General features: G+C 56.5%; 7 protein-coding genes across 7 annotated transcripts; 2 read left to right on the forward strand and 5 right to left on the reverse strand.

The window, feature by feature from the left end:
- Positions 1-3: 3 nt before the first annotated feature.
- Positions 4-1,340, reverse strand: C8A04DRAFT_39456 (U3 small nucleolar RNA-associated protein 6-domain-containing protein; the record flags this gene model as incomplete). Its single annotated transcript, XM_062784597.1, has 2 exons — positions 4-1,170; positions 1,251-1,340. The coding sequence occupies 2 exons, from the start codon at positions 1,338-1,340 to the stop codon at positions 4-6; spliced, it is 1,257 nt and encodes a 418-aa protein (XP_062634396.1).
- A 597-nt stretch (positions 1,341-1,937) lies between these two features.
- C8A04DRAFT_14434 (Frag1/DRAM/Sfk1 family-domain-containing protein) lies at positions 1,938-5,321 on the forward strand (the record flags this gene model as incomplete). Its single annotated transcript, XM_062778095.1, has 8 exons — positions 1,938-2,031; positions 2,110-2,277; positions 2,341-2,673; positions 2,729-2,855; positions 2,980-3,021; positions 3,083-3,164; positions 3,215-3,260; positions 3,316-5,321. The coding sequence occupies 8 exons, from the start codon at positions 1,938-1,940 to the stop codon at positions 5,319-5,321; spliced, it is 2,898 nt and encodes a 965-aa protein (XP_062634397.1).
- A 450-nt stretch (positions 5,322-5,771) lies between these two features.
- Positions 5,772-7,535, reverse strand: C8A04DRAFT_14430 (chaperonin 10-like protein; the record flags this gene model as incomplete). Its single annotated transcript, XM_062778093.1, has 6 exons — positions 5,772-6,197; positions 6,264-6,353; positions 6,399-6,577; positions 6,655-6,985; positions 7,074-7,179; positions 7,252-7,535. 6 exons carry the CDS (start codon positions 7,533-7,535, stop codon positions 5,772-5,774), a joined length of 1,416 nt encoding a protein of 471 aa, XP_062634398.1.
- A 1,245-nt stretch (positions 7,536-8,780) lies between these two features.
- On the reverse strand, positions 8,781-10,806 carry C8A04DRAFT_31464 (Glucanosyltransferase-domain-containing protein; the record flags this gene model as incomplete). Its single annotated transcript, XM_062781764.1, has 3 exons — positions 8,781-10,274; positions 10,374-10,591; positions 10,677-10,806. The coding sequence occupies 3 exons, from the start codon at positions 10,804-10,806 to the stop codon at positions 8,781-8,783; spliced, it is 1,842 nt and encodes a 613-aa protein (XP_062634399.1).
- A 997-nt stretch (positions 10,807-11,803) lies between these two features.
- On the reverse strand, positions 11,804-13,172 carry C8A04DRAFT_39460 (glycoside hydrolase superfamily; the record flags this gene model as incomplete). Its single annotated transcript, XM_062784598.1, has 2 exons — positions 11,804-12,463; positions 12,555-13,172. 2 exons carry the CDS (start codon positions 13,170-13,172, stop codon positions 11,804-11,806), a joined length of 1,278 nt encoding a protein of 425 aa, XP_062634400.1.
- A 1,014-nt stretch (positions 13,173-14,186) lies between these two features.
- Positions 14,187-15,838, reverse strand: C8A04DRAFT_14443 (cytochrome P450-like protein; the record flags this gene model as incomplete). Its single annotated transcript, XM_062778100.1, has 2 exons — positions 14,187-15,110; positions 15,167-15,838. 2 exons carry the CDS (start codon positions 15,836-15,838, stop codon positions 14,187-14,189), a joined length of 1,596 nt encoding a protein of 531 aa, XP_062634401.1.
- A 1,191-nt stretch (positions 15,839-17,029) lies between these two features.
- Positions 17,030-19,147, forward strand: C8A04DRAFT_14424 (uncharacterized protein; the record flags this gene model as incomplete). Its single annotated transcript, XM_062778089.1, has 4 exons — positions 17,030-17,075; positions 17,271-17,375; positions 17,442-17,650; positions 17,711-19,147. 4 exons carry the CDS (start codon positions 17,030-17,032, stop codon positions 19,145-19,147), a joined length of 1,797 nt encoding a protein of 598 aa, XP_062634402.1.
- Positions 19,148-19,646: the final 499 nt, after the last annotated feature.

A 19,646-nucleotide genomic window follows, 5' to 3' on the forward strand; every position in this document is an offset into this window, starting at 1 on the left:
TAATTAAGCGATGGATTGCAACGATGCCTTAGTATGGCTTAACACTGTTTGAATGCCTGGGTCCAGCCCTTCCGTCGCCAAAACCTCGTCAATCCAAGCCGTCGTCTTGTTGGCAAGCGCCCGCTTATCTTCCGTCTTGTCCATTGCGCCCTTCAGCCGGGTGAGCGACTCTCGGAGAGCTTTCGGAAACGCAGCGGTCAACACGTCCACTCCAACGAGCGGTTGCCGAACCTGGCAACTGCATGTGCTCGCGTGGTTAGGAAACTGTTGCTCCATTGCGCTGAGAACATGCTGCACAATCCTACCCCGTGGCGAAACTTTGCCAAAACTCGCAAACATGTCGAAGAACGTTTCAGCCGCTGCTGGGCCAAAAAACGGTTGCTTCTTCGCGATATCGAAGATGGCCATCGGTATCGCGCCGCTCAATGCTGGACTCTGCTCAAGTTTCTTCGCCGCTTCTGCATCAAATGCAGGCTTCTTGAGCCCTTTATCGCCCGATCCGCCGGCATCTGGGTCCGGTAGCATTAGACCGTCCTCGTCCCCGCTCTCGTCATCCTCATCGTCATCATCAAAACGAATCTCATCCCCCTCCTGCACCGCCTCGGTGGCCTTAATCGCCTGCATCACATCCGTCCCCTTTCTTACCCCCTTCCCAGCCTTCTTCTCCTCCACCTTCCCCAGCCACTGCATCTCACACCTCGCATATTCCACCCATAGCGTCTCTTCGCCAGTGCAGAATCGGCACCCCCTCAAAAAGTGCGCTCGCGCCCTCTCCATATCCCCATTCCTTGCCGCCCTCTTACCCGCCAGCGCCCACAACCCAGCATCAGTTGGGTGCAGGCGCAGCGCGCGTGTGCAGATACGTCGCCATCGCTTGGTCGCGCGGGCATCGTTGGCCGCGAAATCGAGGTAGGCGCGCCAGAGCGAGACGTCGCCAGGGTGTTTGAGCACGGCACGCTCAAAGATGCCAAAGGTACGGGCGTGGCTGGCATGTGAGGAGGCGCCGGGGGTGGTGCCGCGCAGGTTGAGACGGCGGCATCGTTTGGCGCGGAGACGGTCGAGGGAGCGTTCCCAGGCAACGTAGGAGAGGAAGTCGGTGGATTTGGTGCCTGGGGCGAGGATCAGGTGTTCGTAATCGGAGCGTTTGGTGACGAGGGAGCGGATTTCGTCCTAGCGGGAGAGAGGGGGTTAGCTGGACCTGAGCGTGGAGACTTTCCATTGGAGGTTGTGGATGGATGAGGGGAGCTGACTTTGGAGAATATTTCTTTTTCCTCGAAGTCACGCAGCTCCGGAGCTGCGCGCTCGAGATAGAAACGCGCCTTGTCGGAAACCCCGGCCATTTTACGGGTGAGGAAAGACAATTGCAGAGTCCAATTGCGGATCGGGGTCGATGCGAAGTTCCATCAGTTTGAGGTTGGATGCTGGACTTTTTAGTGGGGAATTGAAACTGCCGACGGTTACCGCCTGCCCGCAATGGTTCGGAGTGACATGTTCCCACTTTCCCGGTCGCATTCCGCACCCAATCCTCCCATAACTAAACGCTAATCCCTGAACGTCCGATGGAATGCAACTGACAGGGGCTTTCATCTTTTGAGGTTCGCACTTCGGATCCCACGATCGCGCGCCGAGGCTTCCGGCGAGCTTCCTGCTAACTAATCATTTACCAGCTCGTGCCTTTTCCACCTCCCGCGACAACCCCTCCCATTGACATCTTCATTTCCCGACAACCTAATTTTTTCATTTCTTTCCTTTGTCCGACCATTGGGAGCCGGTGTTGCAGTCTCTCGCTTCTCCTGGGGGCTACTACTACTTTAATTACAGAACGAGCGTTTCCTTGACATGTGCACGCGTGCATAACTCGCTCCCACCGAACGAATCCTATATTCCAGATCTCCACTTCTCTTTTCAGTGGATTCCGTACCTCCGACCTAAAAACCATGGCGGCGTCCCGTTACAAAGATAAGGACGCCGGTGTGGTGCTGTCCTTTGGCGGCCAGTGGGTGAGCTGGTCGCACACTGCCGTCGCCTACTGTGGGTAGCATCGAGATCTTTGCTTGGCAGCTTCATCAACGCGTAGCATCGAGTTGTTGACCCCTCTTCCCCTCGCAGTGGCCTTCCTGAGCGCCCTTATTGTGGGCTCCGCGTTACACTACAACAAAATCGTGCAAAATGAATGGTACGGCTACCCGGACGAGTGGTTTCCGTCCGTCTCGGCCACCATTGGGGACCGTTATCCCGAGCGATCCTTGTTTATGATCTTTATCGCCATCACATCAGGTGCGCCCCTCTTCCTCTCTCCCGCCCCCATGAGGGTATCCCTAACTAATACCTAATATCTAGGGCCACGATTTGCCCTCGTTGGGTTGTTCTACCTCCTTACCGCGAAACCCGGCCGTTCCCTCCCGAAAGCGGTCGCGATCTCCGGCCTCATACGAACACTAACATGCGGCGGCTGGACCTACATTACATCGACCGACGACCATGACTGGCACGACATCCTGATGATTGCGTACATCGTTTTCACCATCCCTTGGACGACCGGCTGCATCGTATTGAGCCCCCCGAACCCGAAAGCGATCAAGTATCGGAAATATCTGGCCGCCGGCTTCTTCGGCACCCTGGTGCCTCTGGTTTATTTCTTCATCCAGCACAAGGTGCACCGTGTGGCGGGTGGTAAGTGGAACATCAGTCGTAATGGTACTGCTACGGGGGCTAACCTTGCGTCAAGCCTACACAATTTACGCCTTCTTCGAGTGGACCTTGATCCTTCTCGATGTTGCCTTCGATGCCGTCACCGCGCTAGACTTTAGCACTTTCGAGGTGGTGATCAGGGACGTTAAGGGCACGACCAAGGGGTACGTGCAATGGCTTCCGCGCTAGGCTTTATCTTGTCCCCGGACTCGATCGGGCTGGGGCTTGTACATAACGACTTTTGATGAATGAGACCACGAGGACATGTTCTAAGATTATGGTTGATAGTGCTAGCAAGTCGTCTGTGCCCACCGCTGCGACTGAGAAGGAGTAAGACACCCTGGGTTCTTTTTCTCGCTGACTGAGTTGGTAACTGATACAATGACGTTAGAAACGAGGCGATTGCCGATTTCTTTGCGACAGAGTACCGTTTGAGCGATGCATTGGATATCGCCGCCGATGTCTACCATGGGGTATGTCGCTCTCAGTGTATGACAACATGAACTTGATCTAACGGCCGTAGTTTGTTTTCTGGTCCATCCTGACCAGTCTGGGACTCTGTGTGTGGTGTAAGTGATCCCCTTTTGCCATTTAACAAGACTGCCCAGTCTTACCAATTCCCAGACTTCCCACTCTGGCACATGGGCATTTCGGGTTTCGAGGCGCTCATCATGACCACGGTATCGCCCGCGTTTCTCGCCATCAAGCCGATCCGTTCCCTCGTGGTGAAGAACCAACGCGCTGTCCACCTGTCTTCCCTCGCCGGCCTTGCGGCGTACCTGGTGGAGGATCCCACTTACCGGGTTTTCGCCGTCGGGTTTGGTGTTTCGGCCACCTGCCTCGGGTGGGCGGCCACTCTGTACTCGGACTCGGTCCAGCCTGCGAGGTTGGAACGGCGTGTTCTGGCCTGGACCGTCGGGCTTCTCATGTCGTCGGTCGCCAAGTTCGCGTGGTATACCAACAACCCGATCTGGCCGATCATGCACGCGGCCAACGGAGGATGGAACGCAACCGGACTGGTGCTTGCCGGGCTCGCTGCGTTCCGCTTCACCCGCCTTGCGCCGTTGCAGGGAGGAAACCCGGTCAGTGAGAAGAGTGGATCGGCCGTGCTTTCATCTTTTGGCATCGGCGGTTTGTTCTTTGCTTTGCACTCGCTGCTGTCCGATACCAGCACCATGATCTTGTGGGTGTGGGACGGGTACCCGATCAAGGGTCCTGTCTCGAATGTCCACGGCTGGTACACCATTGCCGCCATGACTGTCGGTTTCGTCGCCGGCATCTCACGCCCTGCGCTCGTCGGTACTTGGACTGCCTACGGTATCGGCTGCCTGGGCGCCACTGTCCTCACGCTCTATGAGCAGTGGTTTGGGTACTATGGGGCTTTGGTGCTGACCGCGTATCTCACGGCCATCTCCGTTCCTCTGATCAGCAATGCGGCGAAGAAAAGCCCTGCCGTGACGTTTGGGCTCGGCTTCTTCCTCTACAACCTTGTGGTCTTGTTCCACGTGTGGGTTGTCGCATATGCCTTTGTTCCCGGCGGTCCCCTGGTTCGCGAGCGGACCGACTGGGTCATGCTCACGACGATGCTGTTGATTGGGGCCGGCGTGTTCAACCTGATCACGCAACAGGCCCAGACTGCCCAGAAGAACGCTGCGCCCCGTCGCCCGCGGAACAACACGAACCACCGCAAGTACCACTTTAGCGTGCTGGGTCTCCTCAACGTGCTCTTCCTCTGCGCCAACTTCCTGCGCTTCCCCAGCAACGACTACAAGCCATACCACCCCGAAGACCGGTTGCTGACTGCGGGCATCTGGACGATCCACTTTTCCCTGGACAACGACATGTGGTCATCCGAGTACCGCATGCGTGACCTGATCAAGGAACTCGAGGTCGATGTCGTCGGGTTGCTCGAATCCGACCTCCAGCGCATCATCATGGGCAACCGCGACACGACGCAGTTCCTCGCCGAAGACCTCGGCATGTATGTCGACTACGGGCCGGGCCCCAACAAACACACCTGGGGCGCAGCCCTGCTCTCCAAATTCCCCATCCTCAACTCGACTCACCACCTTCTCCCCAGCCCCGTCGGCGAGCTTGCTCCCGCCATCCACGCCACCCTCGACGTCTACGGCACCGCCGTCGACGTTTTCGTCTTCCACTCCGGCCAAGAAGAAGACCCCGAAGACCGCCGCCTCCAGTCCGAGTACCTCGCCAAACTCATGGGCTCCACCCCGCGCCCGAGCATCCTCCTCTCCTACCTCGTCACCAACCCGCTCGAGGGCAACTACAACACGTACGTCTCCCCCACCAGCGGCATGCACGATGTAGACCCCACCGACGACGACCGGTGGTGCGAGTACATCCTGTTCAAGGGCCTGCGACGCACGGGGTATGCCCGTGTCAGCCGCAGCACGATTACGGACACGGAGCTGCAGGTGGCTAAGTTTGTGGTGCCGGCGTCGGAGTCGGACTTTGTGTCGACTTGGACGGCGCCGAAGACGTTGAGGAATCGCCGGGTGCCGGAGGAGGAGACGGCCGAGGGGTTGAGGTTCCCGGCGATGTTTAGGGGGGATGGGGTTAGGGATCATCGGTATCATGTTTTTGATGAGCCGAGGTATTATGCTTTTTAGGGCTGAGTCAGGTGGATGGCATGGGGTTTGGGGTAATAATGGATGATCGGATATGAACGGAATGTGAGATGTAAGATGTGGGTTGGGAATGGGGTTGGGGGTCAGGGGTTGTTTTGGGTAGTTAATGTAATTGTGGACGGAGCACACGGATCGGAATGATGGGTTTAGGACCTGGAAATCGCAGGATGTGATGGGTGCGTGTATCCGTAGATCCGCGCTTTTCGGAGTTTCCCAATACCCAAACGTCGTCTAGCGCTCTCTTATCTCTCTGTTTGATCCCTTCCTTCTCGCCATCCTTTTCCCCGCCTGATATTCGATCAAACCCAACCCATTCAATATTTACCACCCTCCTTTTTTCCCACCCTCCTTTCCCCCCTTTTCCCATCCTCCTTCCCCCCCCCTCCTATTCCCCAACCTCTCACAGACTTACACGGGCACGTAGGTAAATGTCTACTCAACCCGAACAACCAACTTCCCCCCACTAATCTCCCCCCCCCTCATCCGATTCAAACCCGCGTTAACACTCCCCAGTCCGCCCTGCTGTATGTCAATGATATCCGCCGGCGCGATCAACCCGTGGGCGAGTAAACGCTCCAGCCAGAGGACGAGGGCTTCGCCTAGGGCGGGAAGGTCGTGGAAGAGTTTTATGGGGATTGTGTGGAAGTTTGGTGTGTTATCGTTTTGGTAAGGGGGTGGGAAGGGGGGGTTGGGGAGGCCGGTTAGGCCTATGAGGTGGGATTTTTTGGGGGCGGTTTTGGTTTGGGGGATTGTTGACGGGGGGAGGGTTGTTGGGGGGGTGGGTTTGTCGTTGCGGTTGCGGTCGGGCGTGGATGGGGGTGAGGGGGGTTGGTCGACTTCCACGTGAGGTATCGTGTCCTCTTCTGTAGTATCCTCCTCTTCATCGTCTGCTTCTTCTTCGGTTTGGTTCTCGAGATCGGCAACATCCAACGCGCGCATCAACCACGCAGCGGAATCTCGTCCTCTGGTGTCTATCCCGAAGCGCAGTCCCCCGGTCCCATTCCCATTCCCATTCTCATTACCCCCCTCGCTGTTTCTGTGGTTAGGATGCCGGCGGACAGTCGCCCGGATGATATCCACTGCCCGCGCCGGATCGTGGCTGTCGACTAGCAGGTCGGGTTTGAGGGATGGGTGATGGGACAGGCGCAGGCCGTGCTTAGCGGTGTCGGCTATGGCCATGGTGCGCAGGCCGGCGAGACGGGCGAGTTGGAGGATCAGGTTGGCTGATGTAGATGATGCTAGACGATTAAATATTAGCAGTGCGGATGGACATAAAGGGGGTAGGTGGTTAGACAAAGAGTGGGTAAATACGCACCCCCCCAAACAGCAACCCAATCCCCCGGCCTAGCCCTATCCCCCTCCTCCAAATTCCCCAAACACTCCTCTCTCACATCAGCCGGGATCGACTCCGGCGGCAACGACCGCAGCAGGGTGTACAGGTCCGGCCCGTCGTGCACGTGGGAGAAGTCCAGCCCCATGTTGACGCCGATGGATAGGGCGGCCACGACAAAGGCTACGCCGAGGGTGGCACCCTCTTCGAAGGAGAGATGCGGGGGCAGGCGGACGGTGTTGTAGTCGAGGCTGATGGCGTACTGTTGGTAGGCGGCTTTGCGCAGGTCGCGGTAGTCAGTTGAGATTACGATTACCTGGGCGCGTTAGGGTTATTGACCGTACAGGAAACAAATCAACTGCCTTGAGTAGGAGGTAATTAGTGTAGTGGGCTGGCTGTCTTACTTTATCGCCGGACTGGAATCGGGATGACTGCCCAGGGTCCACAACTTCGCCGGCTAGCTCTCGACCAGAGATGTAGGGCAGTACTGGGATACCAAAGTTGAAATCACTGTTGTGTATTAATCACTAAAGGCCAGAAACACTTTGATAGGGATGGGGATATAGTTCAGAATGGACTTACGGCGCCTTCCAGTCCATCGGGTTGAGGCCAATGGCACGGTTCCGGACGAGAACCTCCCGGTCATGTTGTGATGCGGGAACGGGATATCCATCCTGTAAAACATACGGCTGCCGTGTTGCGTGGAGGAGAAGAACCGTCTGGGTGTCGGGTATAGCCAGGGGGTTGCTTGATAAAGGGGTATTGACGCCGGCAGTCGAGTCAGCCGTTTCGGATTTCGTCCTCAACGGCAGCTTACCCGGGCCGTGTAAGTCATCCCTCGGGACGTGCTCAGCTGCGACGCTCATCGTGTAGAATTGTCCGTCCGTAATGAGTTGATTGCAGAACGCAAGATGACAAACGAGCAAACACTGCCGAAGACGGCTGGCTACTCCTTAGTCAATATATAAATAACAAAACGCTAAAACCCACAACCACACCATCCAACGAAGCGGAGCAAAAGTGGCAACCGACCCTCATCCTTCACACTCTCTCCCCTCCGAACCGGAACACCCCAAACACACACGCCCATTTAGAAATCAGTCCCATAGCCGGCCGCGTTCCTCCTCTGGGAGTCAAGAGAGGGGCTTGGTCAAGGGGGTCCACATGCACGCAAAAGTCACAACACGCCGCGCAAATTGCGCCATCGCGGATCAACCCGGCCAACCGGCCCCATTGGCCTCGCGATGTGCTACTTCTGCGTAACTTGCGTACAATTGGGCTTTTTGTTAGGGACATGTGGGTGGTTGTTGGCCCCCACGCCCAGCTTGGAATGACATAAGGGGTTTTAGGAATGGAGGCGCACGAGGTAGAGGGGATGTTCTTTTAGGTCCACCTTTTTTCGTTTGGTGGTGTTGCGCATGGCGGACAGATGTCGGTCGAGGTCCCGCATCGCTGATGGCCTGATGTTGAACCTTGGCATGGTTATGAGAGGGGTGATCTCTGGAACGTGGTTCTTCTCGTGGCTGGTTCCGTTTGGCCGATTTCATGCTCGAGATGAGGTCGTTTCGTGTTAGTGTGGGACGGGGGTTAAGCTCAACTACGAGCACGTGCGAATGCTTGCATAAGTACCTTTGTAGAATAGACCACAAATCAAAAGAGAGTGACAACAATTCTCAATCCAAGTTTTGGGTGCAAGTCTTTACTTGGGTTATTAATTATATGAGTGTCACTGGTGTTTTGTTACTTGCTGAATATGATCAGTGTCTCTTGGAATCAGACAACAACAGGTGCATGACACCGGTCAGAATACCCAGAATGAGCCAGACAATTCAAGTAACTAAACGAAAAGTTCCACTATTGTTTTATCATCAATCTACAAAGCTTCCTATTCTCTAATGTTCAAAACATATGTATGCCCCTGACTCACACGTGAGGCTTTTGGCAGCAACCAATTCATTAATTAGGTAATTACCTTGATTAGGTACTTACACAGGCCTACCAACATCATATGAACAAACACACTTGCAAGAGCCAATTCAAAGAAACGACAAGTTTAGACACAGTATTATCAATAATATACAAATCCCCCAACCCCCCCAGGCCCCCCCTATTCAAATATACAGATTATTCCCCTGACTAACAGGCGAGACCTTCCACGTCCCCATCGTCCCCATCGTTCCCGTCCCAATCCTCGACAACTCCATCGTACCCGTCCCCAAACTCGAATCCTCCAACTCATGCTGCGTATTCCTCCTCCACGCCTTCTCCGGCAACTCCGTCATCACCGTCGGCGAGTCATCCCTTCCCCCTAGCCCTTGCCCTTGCCATTGCCCCTGCATCATCGGAAACTTCCACCCCCCCGCAGCCGCAGCCGCAGCCGTTGAGAGAGAGGTCTGCGAGCTTCCAATCTCCGTCGCGGCGTGCGCGTGCGTGGGTAACTCGAACTTGCCGGTGGGGTATACATAGCTTGGTGGCCGTTGATGGGGAGGGTAGTACTGCGCGTTTTCGACCACTTGCAGGTCTGTGTCTTCTTCCGCTTCGCGTTTCCGGCGTTGGCGGCGGATGCAGAGCAACGCCGCTGCGGATACTGCGAGCGCTGCGAGGAGTACGCACCCGATTGCGATGCCGGCTATCGCGCCTGTTGATAATCCCCCAGATCCCGTTCCCTCACCACCACTACTCCCCACATCCACCTCCCCCGTAGCTGCAATACCATGGTTTCCCGTAGCAGCCGTAACAGTAGTCTTCACAGTCACCGTCCCCACCTCCAACCCCTCAATAACCGGCAATGCCGCACCCCCCGGTACCAACCAACCCCTGGCTTCATCCATCGTCGGACACGCCGCTGCCACCGTCCTAGCAACAGGCGTATACTCCCCCGCCGGCGTCCCCGTCGCCGTCTTCGCCGCCTCCCCAAATAAACTCGCTAATACCTCGAAATCGGCAGCTGTCGTCGACGGCACCTCCCCCGCGCCGCGATCATCAGCATACTCAGCGATCCCAAACCCCGTGTCATGCATCGTCCACTCGAAAACACTAGCGCCGGAGAAGACGTCTTGGTAGGTCGGGGAGAGGGCGCGGGCGACTTCGGCGAAGGTGCGGGGGGATGATGGGTCATCGGAGGAGGGTCGACAGCCGGCTTCGGAGAGGACGACGGGGATGGGGAGGGGGAGGGAACGTAGGGATTGGTAGAGGGATTTCCAAGTTGTGAGGGAGCAGGAGGCGTCTTCGAAGAGGTTGAGACCTAGGAGGTCGATGGAGGAGGTTGTTCGGTTGGAAGGAGAAGCAGAAGAAGAAGAAGAAGAGGAGGAGGGGGATGAAGGGTCGTCGCAGGTGAGGTACTGGGCGGTGATTAAGCGGAGGGAGTCGATGTCGGCGGCGGAATAGGATAAGGGGATGGGGCGGTAGCCGCGGGCGATGCGGAAGGCGTGGAGATCGCGGGCGGCGGCTTTGAGGGAGGGTGCGACTTTGGTGGCAACGCCGGGTTCGGGGATGGTTTCTTGGCCGATGCCGAAGGCGAGGATGTTGGGGTACAGGGCGAAGGCGTCGAGGGTTTCGGTCCATTTGGCGTAGACGGAGAGGGTCCATTGGGGTTTGTCTTGGGTCTGGGGATTTGAGTCAGTGGTTATTCACACATCAACACACCATCAACGCACATATCATGACATGAGGTTGTGAATTATGAGATGAATTCTCTCACGTACCGTTTTGGTGGAACGGGGAAAGTCTCCCAGCTGGAGCCAGACGTAGATGCCATGATTCGCAAACGCCTTCATGCAGCCATCGTGATCCTGCTCATTATCGACCGTGTAGACATAAACGGTATTAATTCCCGCCTTTTGCATCAACCCCGCGTCCGTTTCACACTGTTTAGTGTCCAAGAGAGGGTCCAAGTCCCCGGCCGGAGGTGAGTAGGCGACACCTGATCATGAAACATTATGAGTGAGACTGGGCATTCATTCGGAGCTGGATGCTCAAAAAGGGAAGAGCCTAGAGGCTATCCGTACCTCGGACAAAGAATTGGTTTCCATCCTGGTCGTACAACTTGGTCCCCTTGACGGATATCGGGGATATGGCCGCGGCAAGATTCGGTAGTAGCACGAGCAAGAGGCCCACCGAAAACAATAGGAGTATCATGCCTGCAACACCTCAACCCAGCGGATCATGGCGCCGAGAAAAACAAAAAAGGAAGAAATTGCGCAAAATCTCACAGAAGACCGACGGGACCGAAGGAAATTGTGGCGCGCGAGAAAGCCAAGAGTAAAGGAAAACACACTCCCCCCCGAAAGATAACGTTAACTTCAATCCGTTGAGCAACAAAACCCAGACCGACTTGTGGGGTGGATTTTGTCTCACATGTCCCAAAAACGGATTAACGAAATCTGGAAGCCTAAGAGCTGGAGCTGGGGAGAGAGAGACCATCGGCGCATCGGCGCATCGCGACAGGCCCTACCGGGAAACCCGCAGCGGCGTCTTTCGTCTCGGCTCGGCAGTCTTGTCGATCAAAAAGACCACTTCCGCCCAGCCGCAGCCACAGAACAGCAGAGCTGGGGCAGCCTCGAGGGCGCTTAGTGTTGAATGGGACTCAATGGGACGGGGGGGCGGCGATCTTGGCTTTCTTGGCTGCTGTTTTCTTTGCAAAAGGCTACGAATAACGTTAGCTCGTTCCAGGTTACCTCCAGTGACCTCCAGACGAAGGCGTCGCGTTCGGCGCAGGGCCACGGCACGGGTGGAAACTGGGTGGAAATCGCGTGGTGCTGTGCCGCCTGGAGGATAACCGATTCCCTGGTTGCACTTGCAATTTCCCCCCGACCTGCCGTATTGGGGCCGAACAGGTGGAAAAGCTGCGGGCGCGCCGTTGGAGGGCCCACCTAACCTACCCACCGACGCAGGGGCAGACGAACTGGTTGCTATCTATGTACGATTTACGAATTGCTCGTAAAACGAATAAAATATATATATATCGATTGATAGTGCTTCGTGGTCGGGTTGAAAAGGTAAAAGGTCAAGGGTGAGTGGTCAAGCACCTAGGAACGGGCCGATGCGAGAAAATGAGATGACCAACAGCGCCGTTCGAAAGAACACTTCCAGAAGTTCCAGACGTTCCAGCTGCCCGGTGCCATCTCCAGTTCCATTAACTCAAAGTCCTCCTCACCATCTCCTTCAGCGCCCCCTCCACATACGCCTCACTCCTCCACCCACTCCAATCATGACTCAACAGCCCCCACGACTCCTCATAATCCCACGTGCCCGACCGAATGTAATAACTCCCCGCCAAGACCCAAATCGTCCACCCAGCCTTGCGTGCCGGCAGGTATTCCGTCAGACAGCTCGCATACACCCCCTGCCACGTGCTCTCGTCCATCTCAAACCCAAACTCGGTCATCATCACCGGCATCACGTTCGCGACGCCCTGTTTTCCTTCGTCTAGCGCTTCAAACCCGTTGCGGTCGAGGTTGCCGCTTAGGGTGTCGCAGCTGGTAGCGCTGTTTTCGTAGTTGTGCAGTTCCAAGACGAGTTTATTCGCGAACCCGGGGGCGAACTCGTCTGGTTTGAAGGTGTTGCTGCCCGGTGTCAGGGCGGTGCCTTGGACTACTGGGGTGAGGAAGGTGTCGAAGTTCAGGCCAGATAGAAAGATGAGCACGTCTGGGTTGGCGCTGTTCACGGCGTTGGCGCCTTGTTGCATGAAGTCGTGCCAACTGGCCCAGTTGTACGTCGACTTGCTCGGGTTGGATGGCGGTTCACGGGGCTCGTTTCGCAGGCCCATCGAGACGAGCGCTGGCCAGGCTTTGCCCTGAGGTAGAGTTAGACCCGAGTTGATATCATGCGTGACCCAAACCTAGGAAGGAAACGGGAGAGAAGAAAAAGAAAAAAAACAAACATACATGCTCAGCCATGTACCCTAACCCCCTAACCCACCGTCCCGTATCAAAATCCCGATCCCCCCACCAACTATTCCCATCATCCGTCGAACAACACCACATCCCCTTGGAAATATGATTATCCAAATGCACATACACCTCCTGACTTCCCAACTCCTCCACCACCTTATCAAACACCTCCAACCTCGTCGTCTCTTTTGTGAGTTCCGGATTCCGTTCCAACACCATCCCCAACACCCTCTCCCCTTCACTCTGCCCCAGCGCCTGCACAAACGCCGTCTCAATCGAGATATCCACCCCTCCATTATCATAAATCTCGTCGATCATCTGGATGGCATAGGTGAGACGCACGGCGTTCATGCCGAGGGATTTGACCTTGTCGACGATGGAGGAGATGGATTGGTATTGCAGCCCTTCGGGGATCATCACGTCGGCGTGGCCGGGCCAGTTGGTGCCGGCGTAGGTGAGGTTTTGGTTTGAGGCGTTGAGGATATAGCGGCCGGAGGTTGTGAAGGGGCCGTCGGGCCAGGTGGCGCGGGTGTTGGGGTTGGAGGCGGGGGCATTGGGGGCGGCTGTCGTGAAGGGGAGGAGGGAGAGAAGGAGGTTGAGAGGGATCCTCATGGTTGCTTGTTTGCTGGTGGTGGTTAGAAAAGGGATATGTGTGCCTTCGACTCTCGAATTGGAGAAAAAGAAGACCGCAAACTTCGTAGGTGTGTCGAAAGATACCACCGGTAATGAGAACCCGTCCAAAACTGAGTTTATAACATCGAGTCTGAATAGAGGGGCACCGGACTCCCCATTTTGGGAGGTTCCATTGAGCAATAGTGCAGATATATTAACTCAAGAATTTGGCCGTTGAATCTGGCTAATTACAGTTTGATTTCGGTTCGTCGGGATAGGAAGTGCCGAGAATGCCGGGCGTATGATTGAGCGGCTGTAACACTAAGACGTTTGTTCGAATTATTGACATTGAAAAAGTGATATGTGCGGCGTGTAATTATTGTTCAAGTCTCGTCGTAATGTGAGTTTAAAAATGGTTGGCCCCGGGGAGTTGGTACCTGGCGCTGCTCTGCAGATAGTAGTAGGAGGATGCCCAGTTCCGATCCTACTGGTCATGATTATCCATAGTTACGGTATAATAAGGTCATGTGCAAGGGCCGGCTACTCCTGTGAGAGTGAGGTTGAGAACAGAGAGTGGGTGGTGAACTAGGCAGGTGGGGAATGGGCTGAGGAACTGGGAATGGCTCAATTGATGAATAGGACATACCTCGTTCCTTTCTTGTCCGATACACCAACCCTGTATAGACTAGACCAGGAGATTTCCATTTCGTCCTGCCATTGTCCCCCAAAATATCTCTCTCCCGATGCTCCATTTACATGGTCATTATTGCGAATTATAGTTGGGTCTTCCGAGGAGTGATGCATAGGAAGGAAAAGAAGAAAATATTAAAAAGAAGTTGAAAGAACAGTCGCAAGCAGAAAAGTCTTCCAAGATCATCACGAAATTGTTGTCATTGATAAATTACACTCTGGATCGTAACCATCCCGCTACATGCTATGCTAACAAGGCACTCGTTGCCTGCGCTCCCAATCCGCTTCTCCTAGCCATCCTGCCTTCCACCCCCTCAGTTACCCCTACAACTCCCTCCTCCGAAACTCCACCATCGGCCCATCCTTCAAACTCGTAAAAGTATCCCTCAACTGATACTCCCCGACCTTCTCCCGTCCCCAAACCGCCCCCTTCAACCCACCCTCCCCAGGATCACCTACACTCACCGCCCTCCGAATATCATACATAAACAACACCCTCGCCAGCGTAATACTCATCTCCACATACGCCAGCCCCTTCCCAATACACCCCCGCGGGCCGATCGAAAAGGGACAAAACGCGCTCTGCGCAAGCGCCACTTGCTCTTCGCTCACACCACCCATGCCCTGCGGGGTTTTCTCGCCGGCCAGAAGCCACCGGTCCGGACGGTAGGCAAACGGCTCCGGGTAGTAGGCCGCGTTATGGTGGATGGTGTAGTGCGGGGTGCCGACGACCATGCCCTCGGGCACGCGCTCGCCGTCAATGGTGATCCCACCAGCCAGCACCTCCCGCGGGAGCAGGCCGCCGACGGAAGGGGACAGACGCATGGCTTCATCGATACACGCGCGGAGGTACCCGCATCCCTGCTGCAGCGGCGCGCCTTGGTGGATATCTTCCAGGTTGGCGAACTGAGCGCGGACTTCGGCGGTGGCGCGGGCGAGACAGGCCGGGTGGCGGACGAGGTAGAAGAGGGTGGCGGCCATGGCGGTGGAGGTGGTGTCGGAGCCGGCGATGATGAGGAGGTTGGATTCGCCCCAGAGTTCGGGGGTGGTGAAGCCCTGGCCGGTTTGCGGGTCGCGCGCTTTGAGGAGGTGGTAGAAGAAGTCGCGGCGGTCGGTTTCGTCGCCGAGGGCGGTGCGCTCGGTGAGTTGGGCCCGGCTGTAGGCCATGTATTTGGCGCGGCCGGCGGCGATTTTGTGGAAGAGGATTTTGTCGAGGGAGAGTTTGTTGACTATGGGCATGGTGCCGCACTGGAAGGAAGTGTTAGGAGAAACCAACCGCATGGATTATTGGTGGAACTACTTACAAGCAGATGTCGCTGAGCAGCCACACCCACCAAGTCGACAGCGTACCGGTTATCCGGACGGTCAAGCATGTGGAAGGCCTTTCCGAAGCAGAGATCGCCCAGGATGTCCATGGCTAGCCAGTTGCACCAGTCGGCCATATTCTTGGGTGCACTCCATCCCTTACGCTCGTGGATCGCACGCCCATAGTCGCCGATGCCTTCGCAAAAGGTGCGGATGTTGGCCAGGATGTAGCGCTCGACTTCCTTGATGGCGCCGTCCGAGAAGGCGTGCGACAGGACGCGGCGCTTGCGGGCGTGCAGGTCCTTGTCGCGGGCATTGTGGGTGTTGGGGGCCGGATGCACAAAGGCGTCATAGAATTCGGCCTTGCGAACGTTGGCGCGGAAACCATAGATGTCCTTGAGCGCCGTGTTGGAGTTGACTGAGAGTGCGTTGGGTCCGAAGCGCACAAATTTGCCGTATTTTTCATGCATGCGCCAGAACTCGAGGTGCCGGTCACCACGCCAGGCAAAGTAGAGCATGTAGGCATCGGTCAGCTTCGCCAGGAACGGGCCTGGGTACTTGGCCAATGGGTGGAAAAAGAGGCGGTAGACGACCACACATGTTGTGTAGAGGATACCGGACGCTGCTAGTATCCCCAGCCAGAGCTGGAGATGTTCTGCGCTGAACGCCATGATGGGAGGAGGGTTGACGGAGGATCGTGGACGCAGCCCGCAGCAGGCTTCAATGAAACCTTTAAAACATAAAAAAAGATTCTCAAGACTAACGTTGGAGGAGAGGACTTATAAAGCCGGGACTCCCGGTGGGCATCCCGAAGAGGCCTTCGGCGGAACTGTGTAACGCCCAATTCAGCGAAACAGGAGCCCCTCAGGGAGCCACAGGGCCACTGGGCTCGTGATGCACCCGTTTCGAGTAATCCTATGGGCTGCGATTGGACAATGGCCTTGAATCTTGAAGCTTCTTTCCCTCGCCTCGCGATGATGAGCACACGAGCTCGGCTTTCCGCGGCATAAACCGAGGGGTGAGACCCGCGGTGTCCTTTATCAGCAGCAATGCCGCAGCGATAAGACCTGCTGCAAACAAAATCAAGCAAACTCTCCACAGTGCTTTCGTACGTGGCAGGTTTACGGTTTCGGGCTTCACAGCTCTATGTCGGGATGTCGGGATTACTCATATCACGGCTTTTTAGAACCGACAACAGTCTGGGAGGGCTCATTGGAGCGGCGGGGCGCGGAACGAGCGGAACGCTGGTGCGCCTCGGTGACAGGCGGCTCGAGGCGGGCGATGGAGGGTCGTTCGTTCCCCCGGACCCCAGAAAGAGGAGTGCGATGGAGCCAGGGATAAAATCTGGGGTCGATCACCTCGGGATTCGGGTCTATGAATGAGAAAAGTGCAAGAGGAAAACAATGGTAAGAGGGTCGGTGTTGCCCGGGACGGTGTTTCGGGCTCTTGGAACTTGAAGCCCTAGTAGGCACCTGGAAGCCGACCGAATTACGAATTACATCGTCTCTTTCGGCGGGTCGATTAAGGCCGTCAAACAGCGTCACCGACGTCACTTATTGAACACGGACCTTCGGTGCTCATCGTTGCGGTTGGCCGACCGGCAGATGACCACGCGCTCGGCATGCGACGGCGTTGAATGTGCCTTCGGCAAGTGGGTCTGTCTAGTCGAGGAGGGTGACCCACTTGTGTAGTGGCTTGCTGTGGCGCACTGAGAAGGAATGTGGCTGATTTACGCTGCTGCAAGGCTGAAAGGCTGAACACCAAACTGGCGCCCGTCGCGTTTGTTGGTTAGAAACGACCGCGCCATGCCGTTCGACAACACTCCCCAACGACAATAACGGCAGAATTCAAAAGCAGACAAGATGACAATCTGCAAATTCTACCAGCAGGGCTATTGCCGCAACGGAAGTACGAATATTGCCGCCTCTCGGGATATTTTTATGCTTATGTTTAATCTCCCACTACCCTCCCCCAACTGCACGAACTGGCGGGACGCCAATGGGATCGACCACCAACGCGACTCGCCTTACCGCTCTGCCTATCACACGCCACGACACCTGCCCAACGAGAGACCTTGGCTGACTCCTGCGTCCTGACCTCCAGATGCCTGCAGATTCGAGCACCCTCCAAAAGGAGGTAACCAACAACAAAATTATAACAGATTCGGTGCCCTCTCTGGGCAACAAAACCAGGGGATGAATTCGCGGGGTGGAGGTATGTGTTGCACCTTTGTTGTTTGACCCCTGTTGAAGAGGAGAAACTCATAAATACCAGCAGCGGATGCCCCTAGCTATCCCGGCCTGACTGCCGAAGCAATTGGCCGCGACCTTCGCGACGAGCTCCCGACCTGGATCCTGTCCTGCTACGGCCCCGGAAGGGATGCACCGGAACAGCTATGGGGCGGCTACCCACGGGAGCAGAGCCCCGAGGAAATACGGTTGCACTTCATGAAGGGTCAGGCGGCGGGAAATCCCCAGGGCGCGGTATGTCGACCCTGCGGTCGCTCAGACTAGACATTACGGCTGACCATTTACGTGCCACAGCTCAATGATATCCAGCAACTGTACCAGACGGCGCAGCAGCAGATTGAACATACCCTTGGCAATCTCCCGATGGCGATCCAATACGTTATGGACGGGGCCAAGAAGCACCCCAACCGGTTAGACATTTGCAATCAAGGGTCGTCAGGTGTTGCAGGAGCTGGTGCATCGTCTGGGGGCGGTGCCGTCGGCGGAAACAATGCATTCCAACAGCGGAACCAGCCGGTCAATAATCCGTTTGGAGCTCCCGCTACTCCTGCAGCGGGCAATAATGCCTTTGGGCAGCCTGCTGCGTTGGGCCAGAAACCGAACCCATTCGGCACGCCCGCTGCTTCTACAACACCTTTTGGCCAGCCTGCTCAGCAAGGAGGACCTGGTTTTGGCCAACCGTCAGCATTATCAAATCCATTCGGGAAGCCTGCAGCGCCTGGATTTGGCCAGCCTGCCGCGTTGGGAGGTTCGACCCCTTTCGGCGGTGCTGCACAACAACCAGCTGGGGCGTTTGGACAGACGAGCGCGCTGGGAACCAAGCCGAATCCCTTCGGCGCACCGGCATCGTCACAACCATCACAACCTGCGTTTGGGCAATCTGGGTTCGGTCAGCCCGCGGCGCTTGGTGCCCGGCCAAACCCTTTTGCAGCAGCAGCTCAAGCTGGTGGACAGGGCGGATTTGCGGCTTCACAAGCGACGCCTGCGAACAATCCTTTTGGCCAACCAGCCCAGCAACCTCAGCAAAACCAGGCCGCACCCAACCCCTTTGGCCAAGCGGCAAACAACCAACAACAGAATAACCCATTCGGACAACCGGCCCCAGCAGCCGCGAATCCATTCGGTGAACCATCCGCTCCCGGAGTCTCCGGAAGGCCTAATCCGTTCGGCCAACCTCAGCAACAGCAACCAGCCCAACCAGCCCAACAGCCGCAACAAGCAGCAAACCCCTTTGGCGGATCTCTCGCAACCGGCCCTCCCGCCAACCCTTTCGCAGCAGCAGCAGCAGCAGCAGCCCAGCCCTCCGCAGCACCCAACCCCTTTGCCAACGCCGCCGCTCCCGCGCCCGCAGCCGCAGCTCCCAAACCCGCTCCCGGCACCGGCCCCTACCCCCCCGGTTCCACCCGCCAACACCCCGACATCACCACCTACGCCTCCTTCAACCCCGACAAAACCCTGCGCATGTACAAAGGCAAACCCGTCTACTACGAGGAACCGAAAGGCGGCGGAAAGCCGGTGCCGTGCCTGCGGAACTTTGACGGGAGTATGGTGCGCATCTGGATGCCGAATGGCGCGCCGGTGTATACCACGCAGACGGAGGCGCCGCCGGAGAAGTACCAGGATCCGGGGGTTATGCAGCAGTGGATGGCGTTTGTGGAGACGGGGAGGTTTGCCGGGGGGGTCATGCCGGAGGTTCCGCCGAAGAGGGAGTTTTGTACGTGGGATTTTTAGGACCTGAGACCAACGTGAAGAGTCAGATCGAGTGGGTGAAGAACAAGGGGAGTGGTGCGGGCTGTAGAGGGATGTTGATGGGGAAGATTAAGTTCTCTTGGAGGCAGGCGTGTTGTACAATGGTCAGCATCGTTGCGGCGTTGGGGATTTCTCTAATATGTGTCATGTAGCGACGTTATTGTTTCTTTCCACGGCTTGAATTGAATGGCATAACCACCGGCACCTAACCCGTGGACAATGCTTCTTTCTCTCCTCTAAACACCATCAGGTCACCCACTATCCTAGAGTTACCCAGCAAACCCACCACGGGCCATTTTCCTCGCCCTCTGGTCGCGCCGGTTATGATTCGCCCTGCTCCCTTTATTCGCCTCCTTCCTCCGCCGCGCAACATCCGAATCAGCAGCCGGTCCCGTAGGCGGAGCACCCCCTCGTCCACCCCCCCTTCCTTCTGACTCCTCAACCTCCCAACCCCTCGACCCTCAGAACCCCCTCCCATATC

The sequence above is a fragment of the Dichotomopilus funicola genome, assembly GCF_033296635.1.
Source record: "Dichotomopilus funicola strain CBS 141.50 unplaced genomic scaffold C8A04scaffold_66, whole genome shotgun sequence".
Classification (NCBI taxonomy): domain Eukaryota; kingdom Fungi; phylum Ascomycota; class Sordariomycetes; order Sordariales; family Chaetomiaceae; genus Dichotomopilus; species Dichotomopilus funicola.